This window comes from Choloepus didactylus, chromosome 2, assembly GCF_015220235.1.
Source record: "Choloepus didactylus isolate mChoDid1 chromosome 2, mChoDid1.pri, whole genome shotgun sequence".
Taxonomy (NCBI): domain Eukaryota; kingdom Metazoa; phylum Chordata; class Mammalia; order Pilosa; family Megalonychidae; genus Choloepus; species Choloepus didactylus.
The window spans coordinates 111,517,246-111,529,693 of NC_051308.1; the positions used below are offsets into that span (position 1 = coordinate 111,517,246).

At 43.8% G+C, this 12,448-nt stretch overlaps 3 protein-coding genes and 1 non-coding gene across 6 annotated transcripts in view; 2 read left to right on the forward strand and 2 right to left on the reverse strand.

The window, feature by feature from the left end:
* Positions 1–1,153, forward strand: part of NUP210L (nucleoporin 210 like) — a 198,872-nt gene extending 197,719 nt beyond the window's left edge. The window contains exons 36-38 of the mRNA XM_037825901.1: positions 50–154; positions 773–847; positions 940–1,153. Coding sequence (XP_037681829.1) covers positions 50–154; positions 773–847; positions 940–1,040 — 281 coding nt within the window. The 3' untranslated portion in view covers positions 1,041–1,153. The remainder of the gene's footprint in view (positions 1–49; positions 155–772; positions 848–939) is intronic.
* A 260-nt stretch (positions 1,154–1,413) lies between these two features.
* Positions 1,414–3,108, reverse strand: RPS27 (ribosomal protein S27). Of its 2 annotated transcripts, none has more exons than XM_037825903.1 (4): positions 3,067–3,108; positions 2,642–2,750; positions 1,880–1,990; positions 1,414–1,502 (listed from the first exon to the last, which is right to left on the reverse strand). In XM_037825903.1, the coding sequence occupies exons 1-4, from the start codon at positions 3,070–3,072 to the stop codon at positions 1,474–1,476; spliced, it is 255 nt and encodes an 84-aa protein (XP_037681831.1). In that variant the 5' UTR covers positions 3,073–3,108; the 3' UTR covers positions 1,414–1,473. The 2 variants fall into 2 exon arrangements, with proteins under 2 accessions (XP_037681831.1, XP_037681832.1); XM_037825904.1 differs by lacking the exon at positions 3,067–3,108 and adding an exon at positions 2,832–3,041.
* A 450-nt stretch (positions 3,109–3,558) lies between these two features.
* On the reverse strand, positions 3,559–3,668 carry LOC119528312. Its single transcript, XR_005215622.1, has one exon. It is a non-coding gene; the product is annotated as a U6 spliceosomal RNA (small nuclear RNA).
* Positions 3,669–6,694: 3,026 nt separating this feature from the next.
* Positions 6,695–11,019, forward strand: RAB13 (RAB13, member RAS oncogene family). Of its 2 annotated transcripts, XM_037825909.1 has the most exons (9): positions 6,800–6,941; positions 7,029–7,142; positions 8,278–8,338; positions 9,213–9,273; positions 9,532–9,609; positions 9,731–9,820; positions 9,991–10,056; positions 10,162–10,215; positions 10,456–11,019. In XM_037825909.1, exons 4-9 carry the CDS (start codon positions 9,271–9,273, stop codon positions 10,528–10,530), a joined length of 366 nt encoding a protein of 121 aa, XP_037681837.1. In that variant the 5' UTR covers positions 6,800–6,941; positions 7,029–7,142; positions 8,278–8,338; positions 9,213–9,270; the 3' UTR covers positions 10,531–11,019. The 2 variants fall into 2 exon arrangements, with proteins under 2 accessions (XP_037681836.1, XP_037681837.1); XM_037825908.1 differs by lacking the exon at positions 7,029–7,142 and having other exon boundaries at positions 6,695–6,941.
* Positions 11,020–12,448: the final 1,429 nt, after the last annotated feature.

Here is a 12,448-nt window from a genome sequence, read left to right on the forward strand (position 1 = left end):
CTGGATGTCTGGTTAACTACTATCTTGTTTTGTTCTGGCCAATCTGTAGATCAATGTGAAGACTCAGGTGTCCTCCAGCAACTTACTCGTTCTTACCAGATCCTCCTCTTTACCCTCTTCGCAGTGTTAGCATCAACAGCTTTCATCTTTCTGGGTAAGGAGTCAATATTCAGCACAATGGACTTTCACCTGGAAACTTGCTTTTACTACTTCACAAAGTAAATGGGGATGAAATAGTTTATTTACATCTAGCTTGTCACTAGCAGTTGAAACTATTTTAGCCTACCATACCCTTAATCACCTAGTGGATAAAAGATCCTGCTCAACTGCGTTCTACCTAGGAGCAATAAACTGGATGTGGCAAACTGAAACAAAAGTGGAAACCATGGCTAAAAATTTAAGATAATGGCTAGTTTTGTTCAAATTCATAGCTAGAGATGATGTGAGTCTTACAACAGCATCACTATTGAAAGGAGTTGAAAGTAAATACCTCTAAAATCACTGGGATAAATGAAAAATTTGCTAACAGTTTATTAGTTAGTTTACCTGAAGCATTACTATTTTTATAGCTTTAAGTTAAATTTAAAATGACTTAAATTCCAACTTACAAAATACAAGCTACTAAGACAGCATGTTTCGCTCTTGAGAATTAGAGCCTCTTTTCCCATTATAGTTCTTACTTCAGAGAATCACACCGATTTTTGCCCTTTAAAGCCTTCCTCCAAGCGAATCACATAAACCATTTTTGTGATCCCTCTCATCCTTTTTCCAGCATACAATGCCTTCCTAAACAAGATACAGACAGTTCCAGTTGTTTATGTACCAACTCTAGGAACAACACAGCCAGGTAAAGAAGCACTGTCCTCATCTTTGAAAAGCTCCTGTATACCATGTTTTAATTCACCTGACCCTTCCTGTTCCTCCCCCCTTTACTTTTAGGTTCTTATTCTTCTACACACTCTACCCCTCCCTTCTTGAGTCCACAACCTCCAGTGGCCCAGAGTCGACTACAGCATTGGTTATGGAGTATAAGACACTAAACTGCGTTTGGCCAAGTCAACTTACCTGTAGCAGAATGGAGATTTCTAAACCTAGAGCAGCAATTTCTACACTCGTAAGCCCTAAATGAGGCTGACTTGCAAATAAAGGATTCCAAGTGGTGTGGGGACTGTTTGTGTTTTTAACTGTTAGTTCTTAATTCTAACAAAATGTAACAGTGAAAATAAAAATTCCATTAAGATACTATCCCAGTTTCTTATCAAGCTTAGTGATACCAGGTGGATAAAAATGTCCAAATAGACTTTTTAAGTACTTAGCCACTTTCTTGCCCCCAATGACTCTAATATTCCACTCTTCTGATTGCCCCTGAATACCTGAGGCAAGAACTTCCTAGCAGTAAAACAAGACAATAAACAGGATGTATCCAAAATGTTTATTGGGATGGTGTCCCACTCATCTTGCTTCATGGTGCTTTTAGTGTTGCTTCCTTCTGAAGGAGCATCCTGCCAGGAAAAGGTTAGAGATTAACATCACTCTGTGCAACCCTCTCCTGACCCTCTCTCCCCACAAAACAAGTAGACCCCTTATTATTGAATATCCACAGCAAGATTACGTGGCTACATCTTTGTTTCTTTCAACTACTATGCACTCACTTAAGGACACTCAAATCAACTTGAACACGTATGAAACCACTTTTAATGTACACCCACCCCAGGTTTACAGACAGTAGTATTTTTGAGATTAAGAAATACATGGAGTCCCTGGTAATACCTGCTTTTGAAAAAAAAAAAAACTATCAAGACAGTCTAAGTCTTTACATTATACATGGTCCTTCTCACTATGACTCAAATCCCAACATCACAACATAAAGCCATTTCACCTTCTGTAAGCCTTGCTTTTCCTCCAGTAGGCTGGCAGAGGACAGTGGAACAGCCAACACACAAAACTACTGTCTGTGCATGGCTAAAGACCGTGGTGATTTTATAGCATCCTTAAAGAAAAAAAAAAAAATCAAGGAGTTAAATCTTGTCCAATATTACTCTCATACCTTTCCTCACTTTAAACATGCTATCAATATATGTTACTATGTGAACTTGAAATTTATCCTCTTCTAAATTTCTGATTACCTGGCTCTAAAGATGTCTCCAACAATCCAGACTGCCTGAACTTCCCTATGAATTTGCTCAATAACTGCCATCCTGGAGCTTGAATGGGAGACAAGTGTAACCAACAATTATTCATTGCTCAAAAGAGAATCCTCCACTGAGGAGGAGGATGCTGCTCTCAGTAACAGGTTAATACTCTTTGCCTCCAGGTATTAAGTACATAAATGATCAAAGCAGCTCACAACACATCATCCCATTAACAGTGTTACTTAATGAAAAGGTATCTAGAACTTGTTTATGGAATGTTAATGGGAAACCACTCTGGAATTTTAGGAGGCTCCTCCTAAAATGCACAATTTTACCACTTTCTCTTTTATTCAAATTTTAAGAAAAGCACAAACAGTATTATCTCCATTTTTACGGACTAAGAAAACTTAAGCTGCCAGTCAAGAGAAATGACACAACTCACACACACTACAACTTTTCCCAAGCCTTGGGGTCCAGTGCTTCTCCTGCTATTGCAAGCTACTCCTCACCTGGGCATTTCACATCCATGAAGTAGGAATTGGGGCTCTGCACCAGGCGCTTCTTCTTATGTTTCCTCTTCTCCTCTTCTGGAGAGGGATGAAGGAGGTCCTTTGCGAGCTAAGAGAGGCAGAAATGCACAGATTCAGAAACCAACGGCGAAAATGGGAAGATCCATTTTCAGCCCCAACTGTCACACACCAGGGAGAGCTCGCCCCTCGCCGCCCCTGGTTATCTGCGCAGCTGGGCCGCCATCTTATGTCCTGTACGCTCCAGTCAATGCAGGCGGCCCTGTGGCCATCTGCGGGCCCTGTGGTTAACGTCTTAAGATGTACAGTGCGTAACTGAGGACCTTCTACAATCCGAAACCAGCGTTAAGGGGAACGTGGGGACAGAAGAGCAACATCTCCGCCGAAACCTGGACCAAGGAACTCACAGGCATGTTCGCATGGGGAGATCGTCACCGCCGGAAAGGAGCGAAAGCGGAAATCCTGCTCCTTAAATAGGACATCCCGCCGGAAGTGACGTGTAACTCTTATACCTCCATCTTGTGAAGGTCTTTCCTTGGGTTCTTTGATGGAGCGAAAATGGGGCTGCCATTTTAGGAAGGTCTTTAAATCATACAAGTCACACAGATTTGTCGCCATGTTGAGAGGGTCGATTTGCTGTCTTGAGGAGATCAGCGTTTGATCTGCAGGAAGGGATAAACTGCCACCTTCTAAACTTCGTGCTACACCTTGACACTAGAAGCCTAATAGTAACTGCTGAGGAAAACACTAGCGAAATCGAGCCATATACGGAACTTATTAACTTTCTTTACTGTTTTTCAATTGTTTTAATTTACCCATTTTTGTTTGTTTAGTTTAGTTTTTTATTAGAGAAGTAGATTTACAGAAAAATCGTGCATAAAATACAGAGTTCCCGTATAAAAAATATGGGATATTTTACAAATTTGTGCCTTATCGTTGCGCAGGGGCCCCACTAATAATCTTCTCTGTATTCTTACATTTTTAGTATATGTTCTGCCTAAGCCAGCACAAATTTACTCATTTTTAACAATTCACAGATGTAAACATAAAAACGAAAGTCCTTCTCATGCCCCCCCACCCACCTACACCTAGGGTAAACGATAGTTAAAATTTATTATGTCTCCTTCCAATCCTTTCCCTCTGTGTAATAATAATAATTACATCAAATACTTATATAATGCTTACTATGTACATTGTTCTAACTGCTTTTCCTATGTTTTTACTCGCAGCAATTCTATGAAGTTAATACTATTATTATCCATATTTTACAGATTAGGAAACTCATACCCAAAGAAATTAAATAAATTGTCCAAGATTAACAGAATATGTATCTATGCAGCTATATGCATCTTTATATTTATATACACACATATATGTAAAGATATATATTGTGTAAAGATATGTACACATGTATGTGTGTGTGTGTGTGTGTGTGTGTGTGTGTGTATTCCTTTGACCTGTGTGGCTATATTTGTAGGTAAATTCCTAAAAGTGGAATTGTTGATCAAAGGATATGTACATTGAGAGGAACTACTAAATTGTCTTCCAGAAGGAGTGTCAGTTTACACTCCCACATCCTTTTACCCACATTCTCACCAGCACTTCCTTTCCAAGACTTCTAACACCCTTGACAGAGAATGAGAAGAAAGGAACGGTGAAGGCAGAAGCATCGTCTTCTCAATAATCACCAAAAGTTTAGAATGTCCATTTGTGATAAAGGAGGAATGACGATTACCCAACTAGCATCTGATGGTCTGGTTAATTCCAAAGGAAATGGACGGGGCAAAGTCAGATGTGTGCTGCTAAAGTTTAAAAGTCAGCTCTTTGGAGGAAAGCCTTGATTTGTGTTTTTTTGCTAATTTCTGCGGCATAAATACTCTGACTATGGCTGATTTCAAACTGCCAACATGATGTCACCAAACACAGAGATTTGAAAAAATGTCTCAGTCTGTTTTCATGAGCCATTAAGAGCTGCCGCCAGCACACTACTTGTAAGCTGGAAGAACCTCTAAGGACATTTAAGCTGCAATCTGAAAGGCAAGGAGCCAACCATGCCAAGATCTAGGGGAAGAGCATTCCAAGCTGAGGGAAGAGCTTGTGAGTGCAAAACCCCAAAGCTGGAATGAGCCTGGCATATTTGAAGGGAGAAAAGGCAGTGTGGTCAGAGCTCTGAGAGCTAAGGGAAGAGTGCTTTCAGGTGAGGTTCCAGTGAAAGCAGGTACACACCATCATAATGTAGTTTGGGAGGTGAGCAAGAATAATATGTCACTGGAGATGAAAAGTCCAGATCCAGGCAAAATTAGATTAGAAGAAAAACAACTGATGGATCTTTACCAGAACAATCCACAAAAATTAAAGAGTAATTTAAAGGACAGGTGAGAGATAGTTTGGTCGGTGAGAAGATTCAAGGTTCATGACAGAGCTTGAAAAGAAAATGGACATAGAATTACCATGTGAACTGGCAATTCCACTTCTAGGTATATACCCAAAAGAATTGAAAGCAGGGACTCAAACAGATACTTGTACACCAATGTTCATAGCAGCATTATTCACAACAGTCAAAAGGAAGAAACAATCCAGGTGTCCATCAACAGATGAATAAACAAAATGTGGTATGTATTTACAATGTAACATTACTCAGCCTCAAAAAAGAATGAAATTCTGATACATGCTACAACATGGATGCACCTTGAAAGCATTGTGTTGAGTGAAATAAGTCAGACACAAAAGGACAAATATTGTATGATCCCGCTTAATGAAAAACTTAGAATAAGCAAATTCATAGATACAGAAAGTAGATAAGAAGTTACCAGGGGCAGAAGGAGGGGAGATTGGGGAGGTATTGCTTAATACGTACAGAGTTTCTGTTTGGGGTCATGAAAAAGTCTTGGTAATGGATGGTGGTGATGTTAACACAATATTGTGAATGCAATTAACACCACTGAAGTATACACTTATAAATGGCTGAAATGGGAAATTTTGTGTTAGAACTGTTAACCACAACTTTTTAAAAAGTATAATGGACAAAAAGGGGGTTGAATAGTTGGTTGAGAAGGAACACAGAGGGACACAGAAGGTGAAAAGGATAAGTGAAGTGAGAAACATGCCTTCTCACAACTAGTACACTATCATTATACAAGGACAACTCGACTAACTCACTGTTAGAAATGCAGATATTTTGAATAATTTTTTCCAAAAGCAAAGATAAACTTGTCTCTTTCTAGCCGTGCTCACCATTCTACAGCTTCCTGATTGCCATTCAGTGGGGTGTCAGGAGAGTACGTAACAATGAGTACAAGGCCATGTTAAAAGGTCCATGTGAAGAATGAAACCAGACCTTCATTGGTCCAGTCTCTGTCTTCCTGAGCTGGCTGATCAGAGAAATCACACACAGAGTCTCTAAGGAAGACTGTTCTAACCCAAGTCCCAGCATGTAGCAAGGTGGGCTGTGTGTTCTGCTGGTGCTTGTTACAGGGCCGGTTCCTTTCTGTGTTAATTTAAATTTTCATTCTGTTCCACCAGGGGGCAGACTGATCCAACAAATAACGTCCTACTCTGGGACATCCCACTTCTTTTGAAGGGAGTTGGGATTCCTAGAACTAAAGGGTTGGAACACCAGAATTCTAGCACTGCCCATTGCTCGGCCCCAGAAGAGTTGTATCTTCTTTGAGCAGCCCCTCCAAAAGCCAGCCCCCAATTTTTGTCAACTCCTGGTGCCTTTCCTGCCCTCCTCTCTATCCCCCCAAAATCTTTTCCCTTTAATTAACTCCTCTAAGATTCCTCTCCCTCTGGTTGTCTTGGTTAAACCTCTACTTCCCTTCACCCATCTCCCTGGCCTCAGAATGGAAGCGTGAGGTTGAAAGAGACGAAAGGTAGTTAGCAAAGGGCTGTGGGAAATGCCAAGGGGGGAGGGAGCCAGGCCAGCCCGGCCGGGAAGGGAAAGCCCAGGGAACAGAGGGCTGGGCTGGCTTCCTCGGCCAGCGAAAGGGGGTGGGGCCCAGTGGAGTGCCGCCTCTCCTCTTTCCCGGAGCCTGGGCGGAGAAGCAGGAAAACTTCTTCCCGGCTGAGCTCCAGGGCTGCTCTGCTGCCAGCCCTCAGTCCCGCCTACCGGTGCCCGGCGCTTCCCCACCCCGCCCCCGGCTCCCCGCGGTGTCCGCCATGGCCAAAGCTTACGACCACCTCTTCAAGTTGCTGCTGATCGGGGACTCGGGGGTGGGCAAGACCTGTCTGATCATTCGCTTTGCAGAGGACAACTTCAACAACACTTACATCTCCACCATCGGTGAGCCCGCTGGCCATGCCCCAGACCCCCAGCTCTCTGCTGGCCTCATCTTCAGGCTCCCTGATTTCTAGTGGTGCTACTTTTCAGTCCCCCTAGAATGAAGCTCCTAAACTCCTGTCCTTCAACCCCAGTCTCAGACTCTTCTCGCATACCGGGTCTCTGGGATAGTACCCAAACTTCTAACCTCTCCGAGGCCTCCAGGTAAACTTCAGTTGTTGCCAGCCCTTCATTTTCTAGGTACCATCTCCTTAGTCTTCCCAAATCCCCCCAAACACTTCTCTATTTGCCTCTCAGCTTCTCTTCCCCCACTCCCATCAACCTAGAACTCTCTTGAGTCACTCTCCACATATCCCTTCTCCCCTACATCTCTCTGGGTTCTAGCCCCCTTCTTTCCCACTGAGCTTCACATTCTCTGATTGCATCCCACCTTACATCTATTTCCCAGTTTCCCTGCCCTTCAACTTAACAGGGGGGTGGGGTGGGTTGCACAGGAAGGCTGGGCGTGCTGGAGGGTGGCCGTGGTCTGTGATTACGCATATGCAGGCAGCCTGGTGAGGAGGGTGGGAGTGAGGGGACTTTTGGGGTCCATGACTGAGCCTCCTCCCTGGGAGCCCCAGCAGGCTCAGGGATGTGCCCAAGTTTCCACTGAGTGTTTCCCCTCCTCCCCTCTCATTCTTCTTCATCCCCTCTGGCCTGGGAAATAAGACAGAATCTCAAGACAATTCTGGTTAGAATAGGGAAGGGAAAAATGTCCTTCTTTCCCAATTCAGTCTCAGGAGGAATCCCATTTGGTCTCAGGGTTTCTTGGTCCCCAGCCTGTCCTCCTAGTGAATTCACATAGACTGGCACCAGGGACCTTTTCCCTCACAATTTACCCTGTAGGGTCAGGAAGATGGATGGAATACGGAGAGTAGAAGGTTCCAAAACACACACACACGCACACAAAACGAAACAAAACAAAACCAAAAACAGAAGGGAAAAGTACTCAGAAAGTAATAGTTTGGGGGAGGACAGAGACTGAATTGAGAGAGTTGTCAGCTGGGATGGTTGAGTGAACCCAAAAGGAGATTTAAGGGCCTTTAGCCTCCCTGCAGAAATTTAATGTTTCCCCCATCCCCAAATTTCATAAAATCTAAGTAAAAACAGTATGCTTACTATGCAAATATAGCTTCAAGAAAATTCTCCTAGTTCCACACTTCCAACCAGATGGTGTTCCAGGTGCCTCCCCTGCAGAATTTCTGGAGCTGCCTCTGCTCCGTTCCTGTCCCTCCCACCACACACTTTTACATGCAAGCACATGTAGGTCTCAACTTCAGTGTACACCCTCCGCTCCTAGGAATTGATTTCAAGATCCGCACTGTGGATATAGAGGGGAAGAAGATCAAACTGCAAGTCTGGTGAGTAAAACCCCTAGGACTCCTAACAAGACTTCCCCATTTACCTCCTACAACCCCTTTCCCTCTATTTTGCTTCATTTCTTTCCCTTCCCTGGTTACTCCTCTAGCAGTTCTCCTAATCCATTTCTATCTCTTGCTTTACATCTCTCTTTCTGCTCTCCTATCTTCAACTTTCTTGTAACTCTTTTGCCTCCCCTTTTTTGTATCTTTCTTGTCTCCCCCAGCTCCAGAGAATTCTCTGAATTTGACAACAAATGTGTGTTCAACTATAATGTAGAAATAGGCTCTGAGTGGTTAAATGGCAGGTAGCAGAACTAAGGCTTGACTCCAAGTCTAGTGCTCTCCCTAAATTATGGAGAGCCCAGAAAGCCAAGTACAGAGGTTTCACCTGACCTTCATAAAGGAACTGGAGGCGCTGATGGTGTTGCAGTGCTAAGAGGCTTAAAGGAGGCATTATAATATGACAGATAAGAGCAGACAGGGCTTCAAATCGGGTTCTGTTACTTACCTGCTATTTAATCTGCATTAGTTACTCAGCATCTCCAAATCTGTTTCCTCATTTGTGAAATGGGGATGATTAAACACATCTCACAAAGTTAGATTAAGGAGTAAATAAAATGATATATACACAAACAGCGTTACATGCACGGGGCCTGGCACAGAGTAAGCACTCAATGAAAATACAAGAGAGACCTTGTTTCTTGGCCCTCTACCATCTCTCATCAGCCCCAAAGTTGTTCATCTCTTTCCTCCTTTACTCTTTCCTGATTCTGTTCCTTTCAGCTCCACCCTGTTGCAAAAGCTAAATTCTTAGAGGGAATTCTCTTCTTGGAGTATCCTTCACCTATTCTGTCCCTCTATTCCTCCTCTTCAGGGACACGGCTGGCCAAGAGCGATTCAAGACAATAACTACCGCCTATTACCGTGGAGCCATGGTACAGGGTGTGGGTCTGGACAAGGGAGGAGGGCATGGGATGATAGAATGTAGGTTTATGAGAGCAGAGGGGCAGGGAATGGAGCAGGGAAACATCGTGGGGAACACAGTGTGGGTTACAGTAGGTTCCACATGGCCTGGTATTTGGACCCATGGATGGGACTTTCAAGTTCACTAAGAGGGCAGTGGAAGGAGGGACAGTGGGAAGCCTAAACAGGGGAATATGGTCCAAGGCTCCATGGTGAACACCATCCTCCAGGGCATCATCCTAGTATACGACATCACAGATGAAAAATCCTTTGAGAATATTCAGAACTGGATGAAGAGCATCAAAGAGGTGAGGACCCTCCAAAAGGGAAGAGGGCTTTGGGAAGGGAACTGGGTGGGACATGAAGGGAGAAGGGGCCGTGAGGATGAACAGGACCCAGCTTTTACTTGTCTTACCCTTTTGCCACCAGAATGCCTCAGCTGGGGTGGAGCGTCTCTTGCTGGGGAACAAATGTGACATGGAGGCCAAGAGGAAGGTGCAGAAGGAACAGGCCGATAAGGTGGGGGCCAGGCTGGGCAATGTTGTAGAACTGGGCTGGGAGGGCCAGGATGCGGTTGGATTGCAGAGGTGGCTGCTGCCCTTTATTCAACTGCTCTCTTCTTCCCACTTCAATACCCACCCCCGTCACCCTACTACTCCCTCCCACCACCACACCCGTCCTGCCCACAGTTGGCTCGGGAGCATGGAATCCGATTTTTCGAGACAAGTGCCAAATCCAGTATGAATGTGGATGAGGTGAGACCCCTTCCCCCCGCCAAAAAAAGGAGGTGTGGTATTGGAAGATGAATTTTTTACTCCCCTCCAATCTGTTCTGACCATTCCCTCTTTTCTCCCGTTTAGGCTTTCAGTTCTTTAGCCCGGGACATCTTGCACAAGTCAGGAGGCCGAAGATTGGTGAGTTGGTTCTGCTGGGTTAGATACAATAGTGTGTGTGTGTGTGTGTGTGTGTGTGTGTGTGTGTGTGTGTGTGTGTATTTGGAGTAAAAACTAAGGAGGGGAGCAATGCTAAAACTTCCCATGAGGCCATGAGGGTGGGTGCTCTGCAAAAGCTTATCGCCTTATATCCCAGTTCACACCCTATTCTCTTCTTCCCACTTCAACACTTCAGCAGCACATCTTCCCTTCTCTCTCCAGGGAAACAGCAATAAGCCCCCCAGCACTGACCTGAAAACCTGTGACAAGAAGAACACCAAGTGCTCCCTGGTCTGAGGACCCCTTCCCTTCCTGAGCCTGGAAGCTGGACCTGAAGGAGGCAGGGCTGTGGGGCTGGGCAGGGGAAAGGAGAAATAGCAGGTAGGACTTGGAGGGGTAGAGGGGTAGATGGTAGGGAGAATGAGGAGAAAATGGAGAAGGACAAAAGGAAGGAGAGAGAAGGACAAAAGAAAAAGGATAGGAGGTAGACTAGAGAGGGAAGGAGAGGCAGAAAGAAGGGAAGGTAAAGAATTGAGGAAGTGAAAGAGGTGAGAAGGAGCTAGGAAGAGAGGGGAGGAGGGAAGGAAGGATTGTCGGTCCCAGGCTCCAGATATCCCTGGGTTTCCAGAGCAAATTTAAGTGTAAATAAATTGGTTTATTCTGTTACTGGGTCAGGTTTTAAGGTCCTGTGAGAGATGCTAAGCACCAACTCATGAAGTTTGAGTCCTATCCTGTCACTTTGCATGGTCTTTCTCAGTATTAAAGGCCACTATTGGCACAAATTTCCCTGGTTTGGATAACTTTCATTATTGTCAAAATTACTTTCCACACATAAGTCCTCTTCCTGACTCTCCAAGGTGGTTGGTCTGCCAGAGTCTGTGGCACTAAGACTAGTACTACAGCTATCCCTTCCCCAGCTGTTTAATTGATGGGGAAAACAGCAAGGAGCTAGAAGTGGAGGAACCTGAAGGTCTGGATATCCTCCTCCACTAAGGTGTCCAGAGGACCCCTGTGGGCAGAGCCTTGTCCTGAGCACAGCAGAGTCCAAGAGAGGAGAAGGAATATTCTGTGCATCTCCCCCAGGGGAGTAACAGCCTTAGCCTCAGGGAAATAACAGAACCAGGACTTATTATCATTTACTCAGTGATTCCTGCAGGCTTCTTTTATTCTGGCAGCAATCCTTTTAGGTAACTACTACGCATTATGATCTGCCTTTATAGATAAGGAAAAGGAGACACAGGAAAGGTTCATCTATTCATTAAATATTTGAGCATTTAATATGTGTCCGGCACAACGATAACTTAACATAACTTTTGGGTGGTACTTACAAGCAAATTTTAACACAGTTCCTAACTACTGACTAGCAAAGATGGCATAACTATTGGCATGCAAAAGCACCACCACTAAAAAACTCAGGCTTACACAGCCCCCCTAAACATACATAGCCCCCTTTCACTCTTATACAGTATTTTTTAAGCAGCAAAACTATCACAGACTTGATCTTTTATCAGGATCAATGAAAATGTCAGATTTGGTTTAGACAAAATACACTGTTAGAGATTGTATTTATAGATACAATGTTCAACCATTTAAGAAATCCCCAACCCTGCAGTGTGGAAATGGATGACACAACCCTGAGGTCAGCAACAAAGCGTTTCTTGTGCTTTCTTCTTTCTGTTGGTAAAAGACAACACTCAGAAAAAAGTCTGACAATGCTGGCAGGACTTGCAAAATAATTTGACAGATGTATTGTGTCCAAGTCTTGATGTGGCAACGAGAAACCTTACCTGTAGCTTATGTCTGAGCTCTGCCTATAGTCAACTGCCTAACTGGTTTAATTTGCTCAAGAGATGAATCACATTTGCATTTTGTGAATCCCAGGAAGCAGATTGACTGATATCTTCATGATACCTCAGAGCAGCTATTTTAAAATACAGTTTCAGGGTAGACATCCTATTCAGCTGTTTGCTAAAGCAAGTGAGATCTTACCTTGTCATGACACAGGGTAGGATCTGGTAAGGAGTAACAATACTAGATTTCAGCCAAAATCTTTATTATACCTAAAAACTACTGGAAAAAGCCCACAATCTACTTTTTCTAACATATAGCCATTGACACACACACACACAATAAAGAAACAAAAGAAAATGAAAGCGCAATCCTTGTCACGTTTTATTTTTTTATTTTTTAACTCTCATCCAATGGTCTTTCCACA